Source organism: Plecotus auritus (assembly GCF_963455305.1).
Source record: "Plecotus auritus genome assembly, chromosome: 8".
NCBI lineage: Eukaryota > Metazoa > Chordata > Mammalia > Chiroptera > Vespertilionidae > Plecotus > Plecotus auritus.
In genome coordinates this window covers 142,568,994-142,589,475 of record NC_137782.1, presented here as the reverse complement: position 1 = coordinate 142,589,475, position 20,482 = coordinate 142,568,994, and the positions used below count along the sequence as shown (strand labels likewise).

Below are 20,482 nucleotides of genomic sequence, written 5' to 3'. Positions count from 1 at the left end.
CAAGACAACTGTCTAAAACCCAGGTTCTCTGAATGGAAGCTCCTTACCAGCTCTACTGTGAATCCACAGGCCTCAATCTTAGCTGTTATTTGGCATCATGAATGAGGAATAAATATTGCCTTCTGATTTCCTTAGCTGGTAATATCTGGATACTTATGGTTGGCCTACCCTTAATGAAGCTGAGAATTATATCCCTTTTGATATATATATATATATATTTTTTTCACCATTTGATATTTGCCATTACATAATGATTTGGATGGGATTCAGCATATACTTTGGATGTTCCAGTGATAAAGTCTATTTCTGCTTTTGGTCTGTACCAGCTTTAGAAATAGATGGAAGTGATTCAAGATTTTCAGGGTAGATTTATTTTACTAGAATGGTAACTGACTAATGAGAGGGGGACATGGTGAGGATTTAATTTAATTTGTGTGGACTTGCCAAAAATGGATCCTTACAAAAATGTCAGTGTCACATATTTGAGGCCATTTTAGTGCTCTAGAAGTGTGTTTTAGTTACTTGACAAATAGTTGGGAACCTACTAATTACCAAGTATATAGGCACACAAGTAAAGCATTTATACAACTATTTTTGTCACCACTGGTTTTGATAATCCGTTGACATGTTCACTTTATTGAGCAGATGGGGTGCTAGTCATCCTGATTAGAGAGATAGTAAGTCAGGTGCAATGACCTTGAGGAACTCCACAGTATATATAATATTACTGCAGTGACTTCCTGGATCACACTACTAGGGGATAAGAAAAGCACAGAGTCCAGAAAAGTCTCACTGGAACCCGAACCCAAAGGGAAGAAAGAACAGGAAGTAGACTATTCTCTTGATGAAATAACTGGAGCCCTATTGTATTTCATTTATGTCATGACTCAGTATTTCAAAGTGAGCTGTCAATAACATATTCCTTGGGCTACTTTGTAATATCCGAAGTTTCAAAATCCTTGGATGTTGTTACAGATGCAACATTTTCTAAGTGTCACCGCCACACCACGCTGATGTGCTGGAGTGGAGCGGTGACTAACACACTCTCCTCTGATCCTCCCAAGACCCTGGGCCACTCCAACCATCTTCCCAGGGTGCCCTGGTCTCCTTGAAGGCCCTGGAGCTGCAGGATGAGCACACTGAACAGGAGGAGACCTTTAGGGCCTAAACAAAAAGAAAGAAATTATGTAAATTATTGAGAATAGTACCAGGCCCACAGTTAGTGTCTTGATGGGTATTAACACGTAGTGGGAGCTCATATTAGCGAGCCTTAATAATCTTTTAATTGACCGCATTTAGGAGAGTCCTAACATGTAACAGGAGCTTAGCAATTGAGAGCTGTTTTGACTAAGATACGATCTCAGGAGTCTTGCACCCGCTGAGGAGACAAACATGTGACAGACTGCAACCCTTAGCCTCCTGTGAAGGAGAGAATGCTCACTGTTCTGATCCAGAGTTCTGTCTCTCCGGTTTGCCTCTGCCTGTCACACAATGCTCTCACCTGCTCCGAGCTGTTGTTTCATGGGTCAGGGCCCGCATTTCTATTTCCTGGCAATTTCATTCTTTCCTGGTGTGTCTGCCTGAAGTTAAGTGCAGAATCTGTACCTGTTGTGTTGCTGAGAAAGCTTTATTTTCCTTCCGTAATTTCCGCAAACCACCTTCTGCCAATTTTATTCTCTGTGGGGTGGTGTCTGGGTTTTCATGGGGGCAGCGTGCTGGATCTCTCCACTCGGAGAGCCATCTGTTCTTTGGACCACTGCCCTGTACCTGCCCGTTTTGTATGCTGGTTCTGCTCGCATTGTTGCAGTAGGATGTTTTGGGTATTTTTAAATTCTATTCCTTTTGTTAAAAAGAGTAATTTCCTATTCGGAGGTGGAAAGATGGATGTCTTTATACTTAGACCACATGAGGGCTGAAGCTTAAGAGAGAAAACTCTGAAATCGCCAAGTGCTGCAAATCATGTGGGTGACTTGTCCTCATATGCAAAATCTGCTACAGAGCCATCAACAGAAATTTTGCTTTGCAGTTTTCCAACATCAGGCTTTCTCGACTTCAGCACTAGTGTCATTAGGGCCTGGATAACTCCTTGTGTGGACTGTCCTGTGCTGCCAGGTGAGCAGCAGCATCCTTAGCCTCTCTACCCACTAAATGCCCATGAAACCCCATGGTGACAACTAAAAATGTACCCCCCCAGGGCATCAAATCACCCCGAGAACTGCTGCTCAAATAATAAACATCTGGAAATAAATTGACAAACAAGTTATAAAATGTGTAGCAAAAACATTCAGGATGACAGCGATTTTCAACCGGTGTGCTGCAGAAATTTTGAAAACATGCAATACCTGACCTTTTTCCCCTTAGATTGTCAAATAAAAATATGACAACAGCCAACACCTGATTATACCTATTTTTCTTTTGATCAGATCTCAAAAAATATTTTTTGTGTGTGTGCCACAAAATTTTAGTAATTAGTCTGTGTGCCGTGAGAGTAAAAAGGTTGAAAATCATTGTTACAGAGTGCTTAATGTGGACTAGGCACTGTTGTAAGAGCACTTTTCATATAACTAGCCTCACTCAGAGAGGTAGTATCATTATACCATATTACCCCCATTTTACAGACGAGGACACTGAGGAACAGAGAGATCATGTACTTGCTAAAGTGCCAGATCAAGAATCTGAACCTACGCAGTGTGACCCTGGAGTCAATGAGCTGGACTTAGTGTACTGCCCTCTCAACAAACCTTGGAATAGATACCCACCTCACATAGCATGGGGTATTACCTCTCATAGGTGCTTAGCAAAAATGATTTTAATGAATGATTATCTACAAATCCAGGAAATTATTTAATGTGTTAAGTCAGTATTGAGTAAATTCAGACTCTTTAATTAAATGAAAACTAAACTTTTCTTTGAATACAATCAACTATTCTCTATTAGAGCAAAGCAGAGAGTCTCAGCATTTCTAAGCCCATTTGCAGGAATCTTTTGGAAGAAGTTTGTCATGGTGACCTTTAAAGTCTCTCATCTGGGCTTTGATTTGTGTGGTATTGAAGTTCTGCAAATGTCAGAATGAAGATTGGTAAAATGGAACAAAATATTATTTGCCTGATGAGAATACACAACAATCCATCCACTCTTGCCCTATGATAAGGAAATACTGAATTCCTCCTCTCTCTTAAACTAGGTATGTGTTCTGATGAGGTATAGTTTGACCTACCTTCAGGACTTATAAAAAATTAAACATCTTTAACTAACAGGAAACCACTTTAGTCGATCAATTTTCAGACTTCCATAGTTGGCTTCCTATAATAGATAAGAGGGCTGGGCTCTAAAGTTTCTTACAAGTGCACTTGTCTGATCTATATTGAAATGGGAAGCCTGCATTTTATATAATAAAATGTAAAGACAGTACTATTATTCTTGTTAAAGATTTTTTTTAATGTGTACTCTGTAAGGCAAAAGAATGGAAACTTCCAAAGTATTAATCAAAACAATGTTACTAAAATAGCCAGAAGACAACTTATTCACAATAGCTTCATCTTATCAGTTCTCTTAAAATTCATATTGTGAATTGTAATTATTTTACACTGAGAGACTATAAGTAATATATTTTCTTTTTAAAAATTGAATGGCTCCATTTTTTCTTAATTCTTAAGAAGTTAGTGATTTTAAGGACAATATTAGAAAATGTCCTAAATCTCACTTTTCATGGAAGACTTTCCAGAAATGTTGTGTTACAAGGGATAGCAGAACCAAACATTTATCTTTTTCAGTGGTATGAAGGGATAACTCTTGTTCCCTAATCCAGGCTGTTTGCTCACACCATAGAATTCATGGTTTCTATAATGAGTACTTGCCTCCGGGTAAGTAACCTGTCATTTACCTCCCACACAGTCTTGATGCAGAGCATTACTTTGCTATTGTCTTTTAGGATGGACTGTCCTGATACCTACAATAATTTGTTGATTACTTTACCTGTATAGAAAGTGGCTAATGAGTACTCAGATTTCTATGGGATGGTAGGGTTATTCAGGTATTCTTTTTCATAAATGTAAAATTTTTTAAAACTGCAGAAAACAAAGCTAAGCAAAATGGGATTACTCAGAAAATAGAAAGTGACTTTCTTAAGGTTGTTTGAAATTGTTCTCCCAATTGATGGCCAGCATCTGGGTTTACACCGTTTTGAGTTCCAAAGTTGCCAACAACAATTCCAAGCACCGAGTTACAGGAGGCTTAGTATGTTTTTATGAAGCTGTCTTCAGAAAATAGTGTGACTGATAATTGTAGAGCTTGCAAAGAGCTAAGCCTTCATTAGTACGTAAGTACCATTCAAGTATAGTTTACTTGAAGGTCAAAAATGATGGCCGGTCCAGGACAGACTTTTCCAAGACCAGAATTTTAAAAAACAAACAAAAATTATGTTGCCCACATGAGTAGAAAGTCAATACTCCCGATTCCAAAAGAGTACCTTTTCTTTTAAAATGGTTATATTACCTTTTCTTTTAAAATGGTTATATCACCAAGTAGTTTATTCTTTCACAAAAATCTGGCCCGTGTATATTGCCCCCCACTTAGGAGATTAATAATACTATGCACTCTATATACAATGTTTAAAAAGAACCTTTTATAAGATCCTGAGGAAAGTATATTTCATATTTTATCTGCTTTCTGAAAGTGGGAAAATATTGTACACTGTCTACATAGTAACTGAATGGCTGTTCTTTCCAGCTGCTTCTAAATGGTTATAGATGTTACCTTAGATTTCATGTTATGATAAATTTTGTTGCAATGGCGAGGCATTGGGATTCAGTCTTACTATACATTAGGGAATATGACAACAGGAATTCTTAAGTTTTACCCAGTTGTTGAATCAGAAAAACCTAAGGTCTGAGAGATGTGGAAGTCACGGAGAGAACCAAATCCTGAATCGAGAACTCATTTGTAAAATACTGCATTACGCATAAGAATCGTCTCGGAAATCGAACTATGCCAGTTGGGTTGGGAGGTGAATTTTAAGCCATCAATCATATTATAAATTACTGGATTTAATTCTTTCGATGGTGAAAATAAAGTAGACACTGACATGAAATTATTACAAAAGAGCAATGTTCAAATCAGTGTTGCTCTGTTGAAATGATCATTATGGTTCAAGTGCAAATATGTAATTTTATGTGAGGAATATGTGTGGCTTATTTAATAGATAACTGCTACTATTTCATAGATTCAGGAAAGAGTGTGTGAGTAACAACTGCTGATCATCATTGCTACTCATTTCTTTATTCTGCCTCCAAAAGTTAGAGAAGAGTGAAAATTAGACCAGTACTATCACAGTAGAGCACCTACTTCTAGGAAAATGGATTGATGAGAACTAAAAAATTGTTATTTTTTTGTCTCCTAAAATTAAACATGTAGACACTGGAATCTGGGGACTATTTTGTGAATTTTTCGTATTTTTAAAATGTTGCTATTCTTTAGGACAGTGGTTCTCAACCTTTCTAATGCCGTAACCCTTTAATTCAGTTCCTCATGTTGTGGTGATCCCCAACCATAAAATTATTTTCGTTGCTACTTCATAATTGTAATTTTGCTACTGTTATGAATCGTAATATAAATATCTGTTTTTTCTGATGGTCGCAACCCACAGGTTGAGAACCGCTGCTGTAGAGCCTAAGACCATCGGAAAACACAGATATTTACATTGATTCATTAACAGTAGCAAAACTACAGTTATGAAGTAGCAACAAAAATAATTTTATGGTTGGGGGTCACCACAACATGAGGAACTGTATTAAAGGGTCGCGGCATTAGAAAGGTTGAGAACCACTGCTTTAGGACATAGCATTCTTAATTGAAGGTTTTAGTGAAAGTTGGCAGGAAGGAGAAAGTATTTTCAAATAAGTTCATTTTGGTTCTGATCATTTTTAGTAGAATTACAGTTTGGCCATGGAAAAAACTGGGGTTTAGGGAAATTTTTTTATTTTTATTTTAGTTATGTGATATCTCTAGTTCGAACTAGTACAGAAACTTAGGGATCAGCTTGATTATTTGACATTTTGACAACTATGAATATGTCCCAGGTAAAACAGTTACTGTGATGCAATAGTGACCCCTTCGCTCATACATACAGGGTGCAGCAAAAGTGGGTTTATAGCTGTGAATACATGAAAGTTTATTTTTGTATTTAATTACTATATTTTCCATACAAACAACTGTACACCCACTATTGCCCCACCCTACATTTTTTAAATGTGCAGGAATTTTTTTGAGAATTTGATGCAGCATCAGTTTTTGAGTATTGTTAAATATATCCACCCAACTTGTTTCTTAACAAAAGGGCATCGTGCTCCCAAATGCGTTTCACATAATTTCTGTTAAGTCCTGAAGTTACACTGCTTTAAATACTTGGAAGACTTACGGTACTTCTGTTTCCCCCAAGTAAAACCCACAGAACAAACTTGTCTATGTAGCTTCAATGTTTTACTTTTAGCATTATCATCACCTACCACTTTTTGATACTTTGAGAATTAGTTAAAACTTTGCCAACATCCATTTTAAAAATCAGTCTGAGCTCGCACACACCGACTTCAGTTTATGTTCACGTTTTCCCTGGTCACAGGTGCATGTTACAGCTTGCCATTGTGGTCACTGTGGTGCATTTCATTACGCTTCTTGTTCTATTTGCTTTCTTGAGACTTGGGAAACGGTATTTTTCTGAGTGATTGTACTATATTGTTCCAAATATAAGGCCACCCAGAATAGAAGGCAACCTCCAACTAGAAACAGCTCAAATATGGAGGAAGGCTGGGGGCCCAGAGCCCGGCGGGTCTTGCGGTGGTGGCAAGGGTGCCGCGGAGTAGGACGCTGCCTGCCCACGCTCCCGGTGAGTGAAGACAAGCCAGCTGCTGCATTTGCTTGTGTGTAAACCAGGTGGCTTGTGCTGCTCGAGGAACGTTATGCTGGGGGTAGAGAACAGTCTGTGTACATGAAAGTTGCTGTGGGTGTAAATCTGGGGGGGGACGTTGGGAGTAGTCTTTCATCTCCTAAACAGTCTTCTCTAGTGTTTTCCCCCCGAACTTGAGGGTGAAAGTTGAGTGACTGGAGAACAAAGGTAGCCTGCACCTTAATGGAAAGGCGTTTAAGAGTTCGGTGGCCATGAAAATGAATTGTTAGACACTGTCAGATGTCTGTTGACCAGCCCAGGAAATTATTCCATGCCCTTTCCGGTTGACTGCGGCCCGGGAGACAGTGGTGCACTATGTGATCACATGTACCTTGAAAACAAGCCTCCCTGAAATTGGGAGTCACATGTCTAATTTCATTAAGGTTTTCCTCTTTTTAAATTCCTTGTCTCCTGGAGCCAGCCATGTTACAATTTAAATGGGCTCAATTTTACTAAAATAAGTTTCACTCAGTAGCATGTTTAAAAAAATACTTCAGTGAAAACATATTAGTCAACTATGTATTGACTGAACCTAGATAATTCTCCAAATTTTGATCTCATTCTACTGAGCACATATAAATTTGTCCTTTTATTTTATGGGAACTAAATGTAATAGAATGAGTTGCTTGATTCTGTTACAATCTAGAAACCTGTTTAGCACCTGTTGGTGTACAACTTTACCAGGCTCTTGGCTACCTTTGTGGCTTCACAAAAACCATAATAATCTTGATCCTTCCTGTGATTATTAGTCCATGGCTCACAAAGTGGATTTGATCTTTAATCCCCCAATTATACATTTCCCCCTACTGTAGCCTTTATTATTATTATCCTATTATTTAAAGAAACTTCTTTAATAAAATATTTGTATTTCTGGATAGATAAGGGTAGAACAGGACTCTCCTTAAGTTTAAACAATGCTAAATTATCTAGAGGATTTGGTTAAGGGAAGATACTTATCACTGATTTTAGAAATTTTCTTAAACTAAAATGGCCTGGAAGATGGAGGTCCCATTCCAAAGCAAAATCATGCAAGGATTGACACACCTTCCAGTTTGGCAGGTCTGGGAAGGGAGCCTTTGAAAGAGAAGGAGTGGAAGGAGGGTAGCGCAGAGGGGGAAGGGGTACTGCCAGCCAAGTCAGATTACCAGTCAGGAGAAAGACAGAACTGCAGTGGGGGGTCCTAAATGAGAGGTTTGACGTGAACTCTGCGTAACCTCAGGAAGCCCTTCACATGAGTTCATGAGAGTGGTGATAGCAGGGACAGAGAATGGCAGAGGACTAGAGCTTCCTTTATAATTCCTCTGTTTTGGAAACATTTGATCTCTTCAGAAGAGGAGGATGTCCAAAATGTGGTGGTGGAGTTGGAGGGAGGGTGTGCCCAATGAGCCAACTTCAAATAGTTTCCCTTTTATTATTTGTATCGGGTACTATGTCTGATTTGGTCTGAATTACAAATATAGGAAAACATACCTTATGAATATTATTCCCCAGAAAGGGTTGGGACTGTTATAATTGGTTGCCCTGTGTCATCACCTGCTATTAATTTAGTCATTAGTAGCAATGAAGGACAGAAACTGGAGAGGTCACCTAAATGTCACACTTTATGGCTGTTCCTCCCTGTTGGCTAGAGAGGGTTGGGCAGGACCTGATGTGTCTCCATAACTCTGAGCAAGGAAAAGCACATGGTCTCTGTTGGCTTGTGAGGTGGTGAGGATAGCCTTCAAGGACGTAAGCAGCGACAGCGACAGGGAAGAGAGAACATATTCCAAATTGCATGCATGATAATTTCTGTAAAAATCAACGGGAAGTGTCAATTTCTTTAAAAGCAGCATGGTTTGCATAAAGCCCAAACCTAAGACAGGCTGCACTCAGCTTTCCCTTGCCATCCCTGAAATGCACAACATAGACGCTCTTAGAGATGCTGGAAGAGAAAAGTTCCAAACCACACATGATGCTCCTTCTCCGGGGGTTAGATTCATGGGATCCAAGAGAAACAGAGCAGTTATTAGTCTATTAGGCATGAAAAAAATCTCTAGGTTTGTTGGACAGACATTAAAATCTCTCAGGCCCTCTTGAGTGTAATGATCACCATACACAGGTGAAATTCCCATTCGACTGCTTTTAGTGGGAGTTTAGGTAACTGCTACTCTTTTTCTTCCCTGATCCTTTAGACTTTCTGCAAACAATCCCTAGAAAAAGTCGGTTTGATTTCCCCCCAGTTCCTGTATGGGTGATGGTGATTCTCACAGGCCAAATTAATCATGGCAGGTTCTGATTCCTCAGCAACTAAGTTGCCGAGTCACTGAACTATAAATATGTAATCTGATCCATTTTGCTTTTCCTATCAAAGAAGACCAGAAAATAAGAGGATTTTTTTTTTCTGAAAGAAAATACTGAATTTGGTTAAATCTCTTTGGAATATGTTCCACTACAGGTCTTCCCTCAAAGAAGTGTTTTATAAGAAAGTTTTATAAGAATGTGATGTGTCTGCATTTTCTGAGACATATGGAATGAGGCATTTGTCTTGCTGAATGAGCATGTTAACTCAGCTGCAGAGTAACTCACAAATTCCCTACACTTGAGTATGTTTAAGTTTCAAAAAATCATTCTTGAAATGCTTAATGGTCATTCCTTAGGGGGCTTTGCTCTCTTTGGTAAATTAGAAATGACATCTGGACATGCGTAGAGATGGTTCTTGGTTAACTTTTCTTGCTGGTCAAGCAGCAAGTACAGTGCAGTTAACAGGTGGACAGTATTGTAGGACAGTCTCAGGGGAAAAAAATTAACAAAATGGCTGATTATCATTTGGCAGTGAAATTGAATGACATCTGTGCAGTTATAAACGACTTTTGTTTTAATAACAAAGTTGTTGATTTTCTACTAAGGGTTCTTTTAGGTTGTCATCAGGGGCTGATGGGAATAACAGTTCACCCAACTCTCCAGCTAGCTTCAGTGGACATACCACACCTTCTCAGCAGCCTGAACCCGTGGTACATTCTCTTAAGGTAACCAACTGTGTACAACCATTTATCAAGAAAATCAGTTGTGTTGTGGTTTGTTCGCCGTAGTCTAGTAGTCCTCACAGTCTTGTTTTAACCATATATACTTTATTTTTTACCCCTAATGGTGTAACTTTATCTTAAGTTTTGAACTATTATCTTAAGTTTTGAACTATGATTTTAATTTTTTAACTAACAATGAGTTTGAGTACTTATGGTTGAATCGCTAGTGTTATTTTGTTTTGAGTAATGTGATTCATTTATCTGCATCGAGTTAAATTTGAAGTCTGATATGCATGTATATTCATTGTGTAAAATAATGTTACAGGTATTTTATGTGCAATGTTTGTAGCATGGGTGACTTCAAATAGAGGGAGTTCATAGTTGGCCAAAGGAAGGAAGGATACCATTTTTTTCTTTCTTTATGCAAATGAAGCACATTGTGCAATTTACTAAAAGAAACTATTGAAACAAACAAAACCTACTCCCTCCTCCACTAAAAGAAATTAGGTCTTCAAACTCTAGTTAATATTCCTTTATAGAATATTACAAAATAGGTATGAGATCTTGCTCATAAAGCTATTTTATTTTTGGCTTTTACTTCAAATTCCATAATGACTTCAAAAAAGACTTGGCTAAAATTTATCATTTAATTTTCTTTACCAATAATGAGCTTTCCAATAAGTACCATAAGTAAAATTAATAATCAAAATATTTCAGAGTAGAAACAAATGCAATAAAAATTATCTTAAAATTGAGACAATTCCTTGAAATTTTCAGTTTCCAAGTATAAAATGCTGTCCTTTAAATCAATAATCCCTCACATGTAGCCTGATGAAGTATTCTGAGCATGAAGTAGGTAGAGTGCTTTAGCCTGCCACATGAGTTTCACAATTTCTCTAAAATTGTTTTGGATTCAGAAGGATTTATCCACAGACTGAAGATGCATCCTTTTGGAGTAGGCCACATTTTCCCTGGCACGTATAAAGCAAATAAATAGATGAGAACTTCAAAATAGTTATTTGGAGTTTAGTTTTAGCAGATTTAGCTCCCTCCTTATATTTTACTGTCCCTTAGATCAGTGGTCGGCAAACTCATTAGTCAACAGAGAAATATCAACAGTACAACGACTGAAATTTCTTTTGAGAGCCAAATTTTTTAAACTTAAACTTCTTCTAACGCCACTTCTTCAAAATAGATTCGCCCAGGCCGTGGTATTTTGTGGAAGAGCAACCCTCAAGTGGCCAAAGAGCTGCATGTGGCTCGCGAGCTGCAGTTTGCCGACCACTGCCTTAGATGAAGTGAGCTTGCATCTCACTGGCATCAATTGGCTGCTGATGAGGGACAGTAGCAGAACCACACTGGTGGCCAGTGGCAAGGCGCCTGGCATTTCCTGTGTTGGTTGGGATAACACAAAGTGAGCTACTCATGGGAAGGCACAACAGAATGAGGCGGCCCTCCTTCTGGTGGGTGCTGGTTTATGGACTGGGGAACACTTGCTCTCTGCTTCAGCATTTGAATGCTGCTTAGCATGAACAGCATGCTAACCGTGCTGTAACTTTAGCATAAGCCAGGCTCTAGCTACCTGAAAAGCATCTTAGAGATGAAAAAATGAGAGTGGCTGCAATCTTGTAGTGTTAGTGTCCGTACATACTCCCAAAGTAACACATTTTCCGATTGAAGGATGATTCAGCCTGCTGCCTTATTAAAGGGCAAGTGCAGTTTGAATCAGATCAGCTGAGTGGGTCGCACTGCATTCTTCCCCAAATTTCTCACTACGGCTGTGTTAGTATGGCCGAAAAGGAATGGGGCAGGCAGGGAAGAGCTCTTCGACTTTCTCTAAATTCATTCTCTAATTTTCATATAAAATTTTACCTCTAGAGAGGAAGATATTATATTATAATCAGGACACATAAGTCCTCACTGGGCGGCTCGCTAATACTGAGCAACTAAAGTATCTTTATTGGATAACTGGAGGCTTTTGAATATATAATATGTTCGCTTCCATGAGTTCACTGTGTCTGAAATAGAAATAGGTGCAAACACAGCCTAAGGGAAATGCATCGGAACACTATCTCAATGTTAAAAACATGTAATCACTCAACATTTTGTTTTTAAAAGCCAACGATCTAGAGCATATTTATATCATAAGATTTTTTCAGTTCTGAAAGGAATAAATGGCTGTTTCTCATCTTCTGATAGATTTCAAAAAAATTCTCTAGGATTTAATAACTGTGGTCATGGATGGGGGAAGAGTTTGAAGGCAGTGTGAGAAATTAGCTCACTTAAAATCACACCACATTTTTCTTGTTTTTAAAATTACATGCTAACTATTAATTGGAGCTTCACTTCATTTAGTAGAAATTAACTGATTTGAAGTACTCTGCTCTGAGGTGCATAATAAATCAAATTTGTAAGTAAATGAGCTTGTTCAAAGAGTTCCATAAGTTTTCTATGAATATTCACTGAGCATAGTTAAGGATTTCCTCTAATGATGTAAACTGACTAATTTGAGTTGAGTAAAAGGGTCAGGCTTTCATTCACTACTATCATATGCTATGTTAAAGAAGCAATATCTACATAATAACAATGGCTAGAACTTTTGAGTTAACCAGAGTAGTTTGTAAATTAGATTCTTTATTGCAGCATGAACTCTAGTGAAAAATCCATGCAGTCGCAGCATATATAAATTTAAAAGGAAGGCTCCCCTCATGCTTAAGTCATTTATTTTGGCTCAACTGTTCACTGGTGCTAATTCGCAGGTGACACCTTTAGGTGTGGCCATTAGCACCGACTGGGAGGACAACAGAACAAGGAGCTTAGCAATGTCAGGGTGGATTCTATAGGAGCTCTTAGGAAAAGTGTTTTTTTATGCTACATTAATGCTTTGATTTATAAGCTGACAGAAGAAAATAGCAAACTGCATTCAAAGCCCAAGTTTTGTACTTTAGAAAGTATTGACATGAAAACTTTATAGACATTTTTAAAGGAATATTATTTCATGCTATTAAGCAGTAATTTTGAGAAATGGAATCTAAAATTGTTTAAAAGCATCTCATCCCCAGATACTTTGCTCTAATGAAAAATATTTGAAGTGTTGCTCAAATATTGTCACTATAAGGAGTCAGTGTTTCTCATTGCTAATATCAAAGAACCATCCCCATATTCCTTTCCTAGCCACTAAGAATGCCCAGGCAAGAACTGTGAGGTCAGTAGTGTTAATATTAACAAAAATTCTTATGTACATATTCCTGGGTTCTGACCAGTTTCACTATCACTATCATCTTTTTAATCATCTTTTCTATAGGCCATGTCTACATATCATTTGGACTGTCTGGTGTTTAATTAATTATATTGCTCATTTTTACGATGGAGCAAGAATTATTGACTCTCTAAATCATTGACGGGTTATCTTAATGACCCAATTAACTAAATGTATCTAATTATTTTAGACATTAATACATTCAATAGACTCTTAGTGATGCAACAGATTGCTCTTAATGGCCATCTGAAATCAAGTAGAATTGATTCCAGATAGGTTTCACAATAATAAACTATTTTAAAAGATTTTGCCATATATGTATCCACTCTGATATGCAGACATGGAGAAAACTAAAGGTTTTACCAAGTGGAGCTGCTTGCTGGTTTTATTCTGTAACTAACAAGGTTTTTTTCCATGTGAAATTTGCTTCTCTTTTTCAACTAATCCAGGTCTTGGATGTTCAGGAAACTATAGATCGTCAACAGGGTAAAGAGTATGAACAGGACCTTAGTGAGACAGAAAAAGCTATAGTCAGAGAAATGTGCAATGTAAGTTTAATGTGCTTTGTTGTGTATTCTGTGTTCCAAGCCCCATCATGGCGTAGTTATTGCTTATGAATATCTACTTCTAAAAATGCTGGACAAGTGCCCTAATTATGTGAAAATAAAATCAACTCCCCTTATTTTTTATCACTACAATCATCATGTTATAAAATATTCAGGTAAGCAATAAGCCAATATATTCCAGAATTATGAAAGTTTCTAAATAATAAATGGTCTGTTGTCTAAAATGTATTACTAGTTTTGATCAAATAAATGGGTTTCTGTTTCATACTTTTAAGAAGTTCCTTAGAGATCAGTGTTTAAAACCTGTGATAAAGAAAACAGACTTCTTTGGATTTGTTTGTAAATATACTTGGGGGAAAAGAATCATCATCTTAATAGATATAATTGCTGGGTTGTTCATGCATATTATGTGTGTGCTTCATGTCATGCAAAGTAGTATCTTTACCTTTTAGTAGTTGACACATCTATCTATGAAATCGTAGAGGAACACAGTAAAAAAATAACATGCTACTTTCATGATACATATTCAATGTGATCATTATGTGGCTGACTAAATTTTAAACATTTCAGTAATATGCATAGATGTATCATTTAATCAAGAATATAATAGTGAAGGTTATTAGAAAGCTAAATAGAATATTACAGAGGAACACATTTGTTAAAAGCAAAAAAATCACAGATTATATTAATCATTCATTTTATTTTATTTTTTTTTAAATGTATTTTATTGATATTTTACAGAGAGGAAGGGAGAGGGATAGAGAGCTAGAAACATCGATGAGAGAGAAACATCGATCAGCTGCCTCCTGCACACCCCCCCACTGGAGATGTGCCCGCAACCAAGGTACATGCCCTTGACCGGAATCGAACCCGGGACCCTTCAGTCCGCAGGCCGACGCTCTATCTACTGAGCCAAACCGGTTTCGGCAATCATTCATTTTAATTGGCTTCATTTATATAATATTTTTAACCTTAGATTCTTTGTCCATTAGAATATCAAAATTGCTTAGAAATACCCTTAAGCTTTAGGCCAGTGGTCGGCAAACTGCGGCTCGCAAGCCACATGTAGCTCTTTGGTCCCTTGAGTGTGGCTCTTCCACAAAATACCACGGCCTGGGCAAGTCTATTTTGAAGAAGTGGCATTAGAAGAAGTTTAAGTTTAAAAAATTTGGCTCTCAAAAGAAATTTCAATCATTGTACTGTTGATATTTGGCTCTTGACTAATGAGTTTGCCGACCACTGCTTTAGGCTATTAGGACGAGGTGTTCTCAGACACTTATCAATCTCTTTGAGGTCTTGGAATCCAGTAAAAGTTACAGAGTCCCATGGGCATCTTATATGTGCTGGGGAAAGTGTTTTAGTCTCCTGCTTGTTTGTGTTGTGGCTATTTTTCTTTATTTCATGAATATCTGTTTTTGTCTGTTTTCAAGTCATTAGTTTTAGATGGCATGATTTCCTAAATGCGTCACTGTTTACCTTCTGTAGCTTTTCAGCCTGTCCTTAAGGTTTTCAGTTTGAATATTTCCCTCAGAGAAATTTAAGAATTTGGGCCACACACCTAGGAATGCCTGTTGCTTCTCATCTATTGTCTCTGGAATGAGAAAGTTCTGACAGGCTTTAGGAATTGTAGAACTCGAGGGGGCCACTGAAGTCATCCCCCAGTGGGTCTCAACAGAGAAGTATGTGGAGCTCCTTCATAATTCAGAGATCTGGGTTTTACCCCAGACCATGGACAATTTGGATAGCAACTTCTGGGTAAGAACCCCACACTTGCATTTTATGTTTAAAGAAATGAAGATCCCAAAATTTTGTTAATTGCTCAACTTAAGGTACTTGCTCAGATTGTTCGCTAAGGAACAGTTAAGTGAGCAGGAGTAGACCCAGATCTCCGAGGACTAGCTCTCTCCACTTCCCCAAGTAAAGCTGGGGACTCCTTTCCTCAAGAATGAAAAGCAATGCATCTTACATCTCCATTGTGCTTAATGCCGGAAATTCTGTAAAGAAATGCCAGGATTGTCCCTTTTCTTGCCTCTTTTTAAATTTTTTAGATGAAAGATTTCTAGACATCAGAAATTTTATTTCTTAATCATAGCAGAGACCTACTCATGGGTTGTAACTTGATTAGTTTGTATAGATCTTTTTGTTTACCTATATTTTAAAAAAAAAGTGTCAGAAGATATTTTCCTGGAGCCAAAAGCTTGCCCTCCTCATTTGCCTTTAAACATTCTCTAGAAACCTTTTCAAACTCTCAATTGTTGATGCCCATAATTTGAAAAAAAAATAAGCCAAGTCTGACAGTTAGTATTCATATATTTGGAAAGTACTTAAAAGCCAAGGAAAAAAGTGTTGATTTGAAATATTGGCATCACCATTATAAATTATATGAACATTGAAAACACAAAGCAAATACTGGAGAATAAAGAAAAATATGTTTTATGTTTAAGACATTTGCATAGATAAGTAATTTCTTAGAAACTCGCTAAGACTGTGAAATCTATTAGAGGAACTACGTGCTTTTATAATGATGTAACAGAAATACAGAACTTTCTCATGATGTAAGATCAGTTATAAGACTCAGAACTTACCAGAAGTTTTGCCTCCGTTTCTGGTAGTCCTCCTGAAGATAAGTTGTTGACATCTATACAATGAAAGACTGTTGTTCACAGCACATCATGTTAATAGCATAAAGGGCTCTATTCTCTTTCCAAACTGTACCACAGAAATAAATACACTGTTTTGTTTTTATCTTAGGTTTCTCTGTTTGACTCACAAATTCCCTGAGAACAGTTGAAATACTTGATTGGTCATCAACCTGTTCTCCTCTTAGTTAATAGGTCAATCATTGGCTTGGCTCAATTCTGCCTGCTGTGTTTCCTTTTACCACAGAGCCCATTGCAGTCTACAGTTGAGTACTTGAAGATGGGTTGCATTGAGTTGTAACCCTCTAATTCTTTGTGTCTGTGACTGAGGTCTTGAGTTTACCCTCTACTTCTAAACCAGAAATTTAAAGCATGCTGGATAGATGTAATTATATTTACAATTTTAAGGGCAAGAAACAGATGCTACCTTGGCTTCCTGATTAGATGTTTGTATCTCTTTGCAGTCAAGTTATTAAGACTGAGACTCTCCTAATTCCCTTGTATACAGCTTGAGCCATCTATTGCTATGACATTCCTTTCCAATAGTTGAGGACCGTAACAACAACTCTCCAAATGGGACAGGGCATTTCTGTCACATAAGAGTATCTGCTAGAACCGTGGTCGGCAAACTGCGGCTCGCGAGCCACATGCAGCTTTTTGGCCCCTTGAGTGTGGCTCTTCCACAAAATACCACCGCCTGGGCGAGTCTATTTTGAAGAAGTGGCATTAGAAGAAGTTTAAGTTTAAAAAATTTGGCTCTCAAAAGAAATTTCAATCGTTGTACTGTTGATATTTGGCTCTGTTGACTAATGAGTTTGCCGACCACTGTCTAGAACATGGAGACTAACAGTTGCATTGGCTTACAAATGAAAGTAGACAGAACCCTGTATTATTCTTACTGGGTATCTCTGTAGTATCTGCTCTATTTAAAAGGAAAACAAACACAGTCTCTGAGTAATTAATGAACTGGTTTTGTGTTCATGATATAGTCATGTAAATTTTTGTGGAATTAATCAATGTGAGCATAGTCTTTATAGTGAAACACCCTGGGAGGGTTATGATTGTTACTGTGTGTGTATACGCATGTTTTCCAATTACTGTTAGTATATTAATATATCATTGGTGATTTCAGTAGTTTTACAGTATATTAATATATCATTGGTGATTTCAGTAGTTTTACTTTATACTTATGTTATTCCTCAGCTCACCTTTACTACTGTCCCTCTAAAATAGCCCAATTTTGAGCATATTGTAATTGTATTCTAGTTCAGTGGTTCTTGAATTTATTCTTATCTTTTCCCGCATATGGATGCTTTCTGTTTTGGAAATCTGAGAGATTGTACTGTTTTGTAGCTAAGATTTATTATTGAAGCCCCAAAAACTCTGCGGGGAGAAGCAGGGAAATTTACTAGTGGCCCCAAAGCTATCAGCTCAGGACTTAAATAGCTCAAGATCAAAGCTTCTTCATTTTCCTTTGATATCCCTTGTAATAGAGGTATAAGATAGGGACCAGGATGATTTTGCTTAAGGATTCTTTAAGTCTAGCTATGCATTAGAATCACATTGGGAGCTTTTAAAAAATACAGATACCTGCACCTCACTTCCACCAATGCAGTCAACCTCCGAGGGTGGGGGTTCCTGTTTAGCATGCAGCTAGAGTGGAGTATCACTCAAATACCTAGACTGAGTTGTCACATAATTTTTTACTTTTGACCCGGGTTCCTAACAAACTTGATGGTCCAACAACTGAGTAATTCTTGTGATTTAGAAGCTTGCACCACATTTTACTCCCTTTGTGTTTGAGCTCATTCATGTGGCTATTGTGTCTATTGTCTTCACATTCATCTTTGCCCCTCTCATAGATCTCCCTTAAAAACTCACATGTCTTTGTGGAAGAGAACAATTAAGATGTTTTGTTTTCTTTTAAAGGTTGTGTGGAGGAAACTTGGAGATGCTGCAGGTTCGTGTCCTGGGATTAGGCAGCACTTGTCTGGAAACCAGTACAAAGGACCAATGTGAGAAACACTCTTTTCAAACACAAGATCACCACTGCCAGAAATAGGTAACAGAAAAGGAGAAGAAAAGAGTGAATTTCCGCAAACCTGAACTCATGGAGTGATTGCACATATTTTTCCCTCTGAAAACCTTTAGTATAACTAAAGCTGTATTTTATGTCTCTCGCTTTGATGTCTACAATAGTCAATTTCAAACAAAGGTAGCTTTGAAAATCACCATTTTGGTACCAATATTTTCATTAGAACTAAAACGTCTTTGACTCCTTAGATTATAATTGGGAAAAACGCATGATTGGAAGGGTACAGTAGAGCCTTGGTGGTTGATAGAGTTGACTCATTGCATTTAATGTGGGAGTTTCCTACCATGTTGTATTGAAAATAAGAGGTAGGTGTCTTCCAGCTTCCCAAGTTTGAGACTTGAGTACCTAATTGTTATATTTTAGTCAACAAAATACTAGTTCCTGCTGCATAATTTAGATGCAAGATAAGGTTAGGTTTCTGGGGTTTTGTTTTCAGGTGCTAAAATATCACATAAATTCTCCTTAACAGCTGGTAGCAAGACTTTATATAGAGTGCTTATCAGAGAGTACCACTTATTTCAAGTGATCAAAATAAATATATCTTTTCTTTTAATCCTGATGTATTTTTCATGAAGACATGCCTTGGGGACATGTCCATATTCATTCACTGTACCCATTGATGTTAATATTACCAATTTCAATTGAAGAACAAGCAAACATAATTTTTCTAAGTGTTTTCAGCTGTGAGATGTCAATTTCTACAATTTAGTTTCTAGACATGCTGTTATATTTAATAAACTTCATGTAAACTTTAAAATATTGCACTGCATTTATGAAAAGCTTTCTTTGTCGACAAACAGCAGCTATCTAATGTTTTATGAAACTGGCGCATGCCTTTCATTATTGAGGCTAAAAGCTTTGTTCAGGCTGCTTGAGGTTTGAGAAAGAGGTGTGCTAGCTTTGCTCAGTTTCTTATTTTTGGCATATATAATATTAGACTGTGTGTATTGGAAATGCTATGATAGGTATTTTGTGTTTATTCAAATGCAATGACAGTTTCCTGTATGAATGTGCAAAAGGCCTGTGACAGAATGCTAAATTTTTACTGTGGTTTAAGATTATAAAAGTAGGAATGCAACAATTCCCAGTTTTCAGATTTCTTTGAAATTACTCTGTTGTTTTTAAATGGGCTCATTAGCTTAATAATTGTCATTGGTGAAGGAATTTCGTTATAGTTTTTAGAATGTTGTGATGAAAAACCAGTACTCTGCTTTCAGAAAACATTTATGAATTAATTTACTATAGAATAATCTCTAATTCTCGTAATTGGGTTGTCATTTAAGGCTATCTTTCTTTTATATCTTTTAAGTATTACTACTTTGTAAAGGAAAATTGCTTGCTTTATTTACACCTTCTCTTGTTAGAAAAGCTTTCATCCTTAAGTTGTTGTATTCCTACACTCCGAAGACATTTAAAATAAGTTTTTGTGCCTGCAGAAGCTAATACAAGGAACACTGGTCTTTTGACAAAATACTTGTGTAAATTTTGATACTGTATTAAAACTATTTTTTTAAAGTTCTGCATAAAATTGAGTATCAAGTATGTGTTCATCTTAGCACTGGTAATAAATTATTTAATCTCACGGTGTTTTTTTTGTGTGTTTTTTTTTTTTCTTCTTCAAAATGTTTTTCCTAAATGAGTTTTCTGTAGTCACTAAATACCATCATGCTCTTGTGTGGTGATGATGGTAATACAGATGACTTATCTTAAATATAAAACAAAGGCATGTTTTTAAACATGCTCACGGGGGATTTTGGTATTCAGATACAACTCACTATTCTCTATATAATGTAAAAATTTTAGAATATTTTAAAATTAGTTTGTTACAAAACCTTCATTATTTTAATTCATATAGGTTACAATTAAACCTAACTCAACTCTATTATTTAAAAATTATCAGAAGGAAAGTTACTGGAAGGGAAATACTAAAGAAATTAAAAACAGCCTCTTGTATTTTAGGAAGCAGTAATATAACCAATAC

General features: G+C 37.0%; 1 protein-coding gene across 6 annotated transcripts in view; it reads left to right on the top strand.

Moving 5' to 3' along the window:
- CCDC85A (coiled-coil domain containing 85A) overlaps positions 1-20,083 on the top strand; it is a 181,635-nt gene extending 161,552 nt beyond the window's left edge. For 2 of the 6 annotated variants that reach the window (XM_080685541.1, XM_080685540.1), the window contains one exon: positions 18,336-20,083. In XM_080685541.1, the coding sequence (XP_080541667.1) occupies positions 18,336-18,385 (50 nt within the window). In that variant the 3' untranslated portion in view covers positions 18,386-20,083. Of the gene's footprint in view, positions 1-6,745; positions 6,881-9,825; positions 9,946-13,650; positions 13,750-18,335 lie in introns of all 6 variants that reach the window. The other 4 variants (XM_080685542.1, XM_080685544.1, XM_080685543.1 and 1 more) reach the window with 4 other exon arrangements.
- The last annotated feature ends 399 nt before the right edge of the window (positions 20,084-20,482 follow it).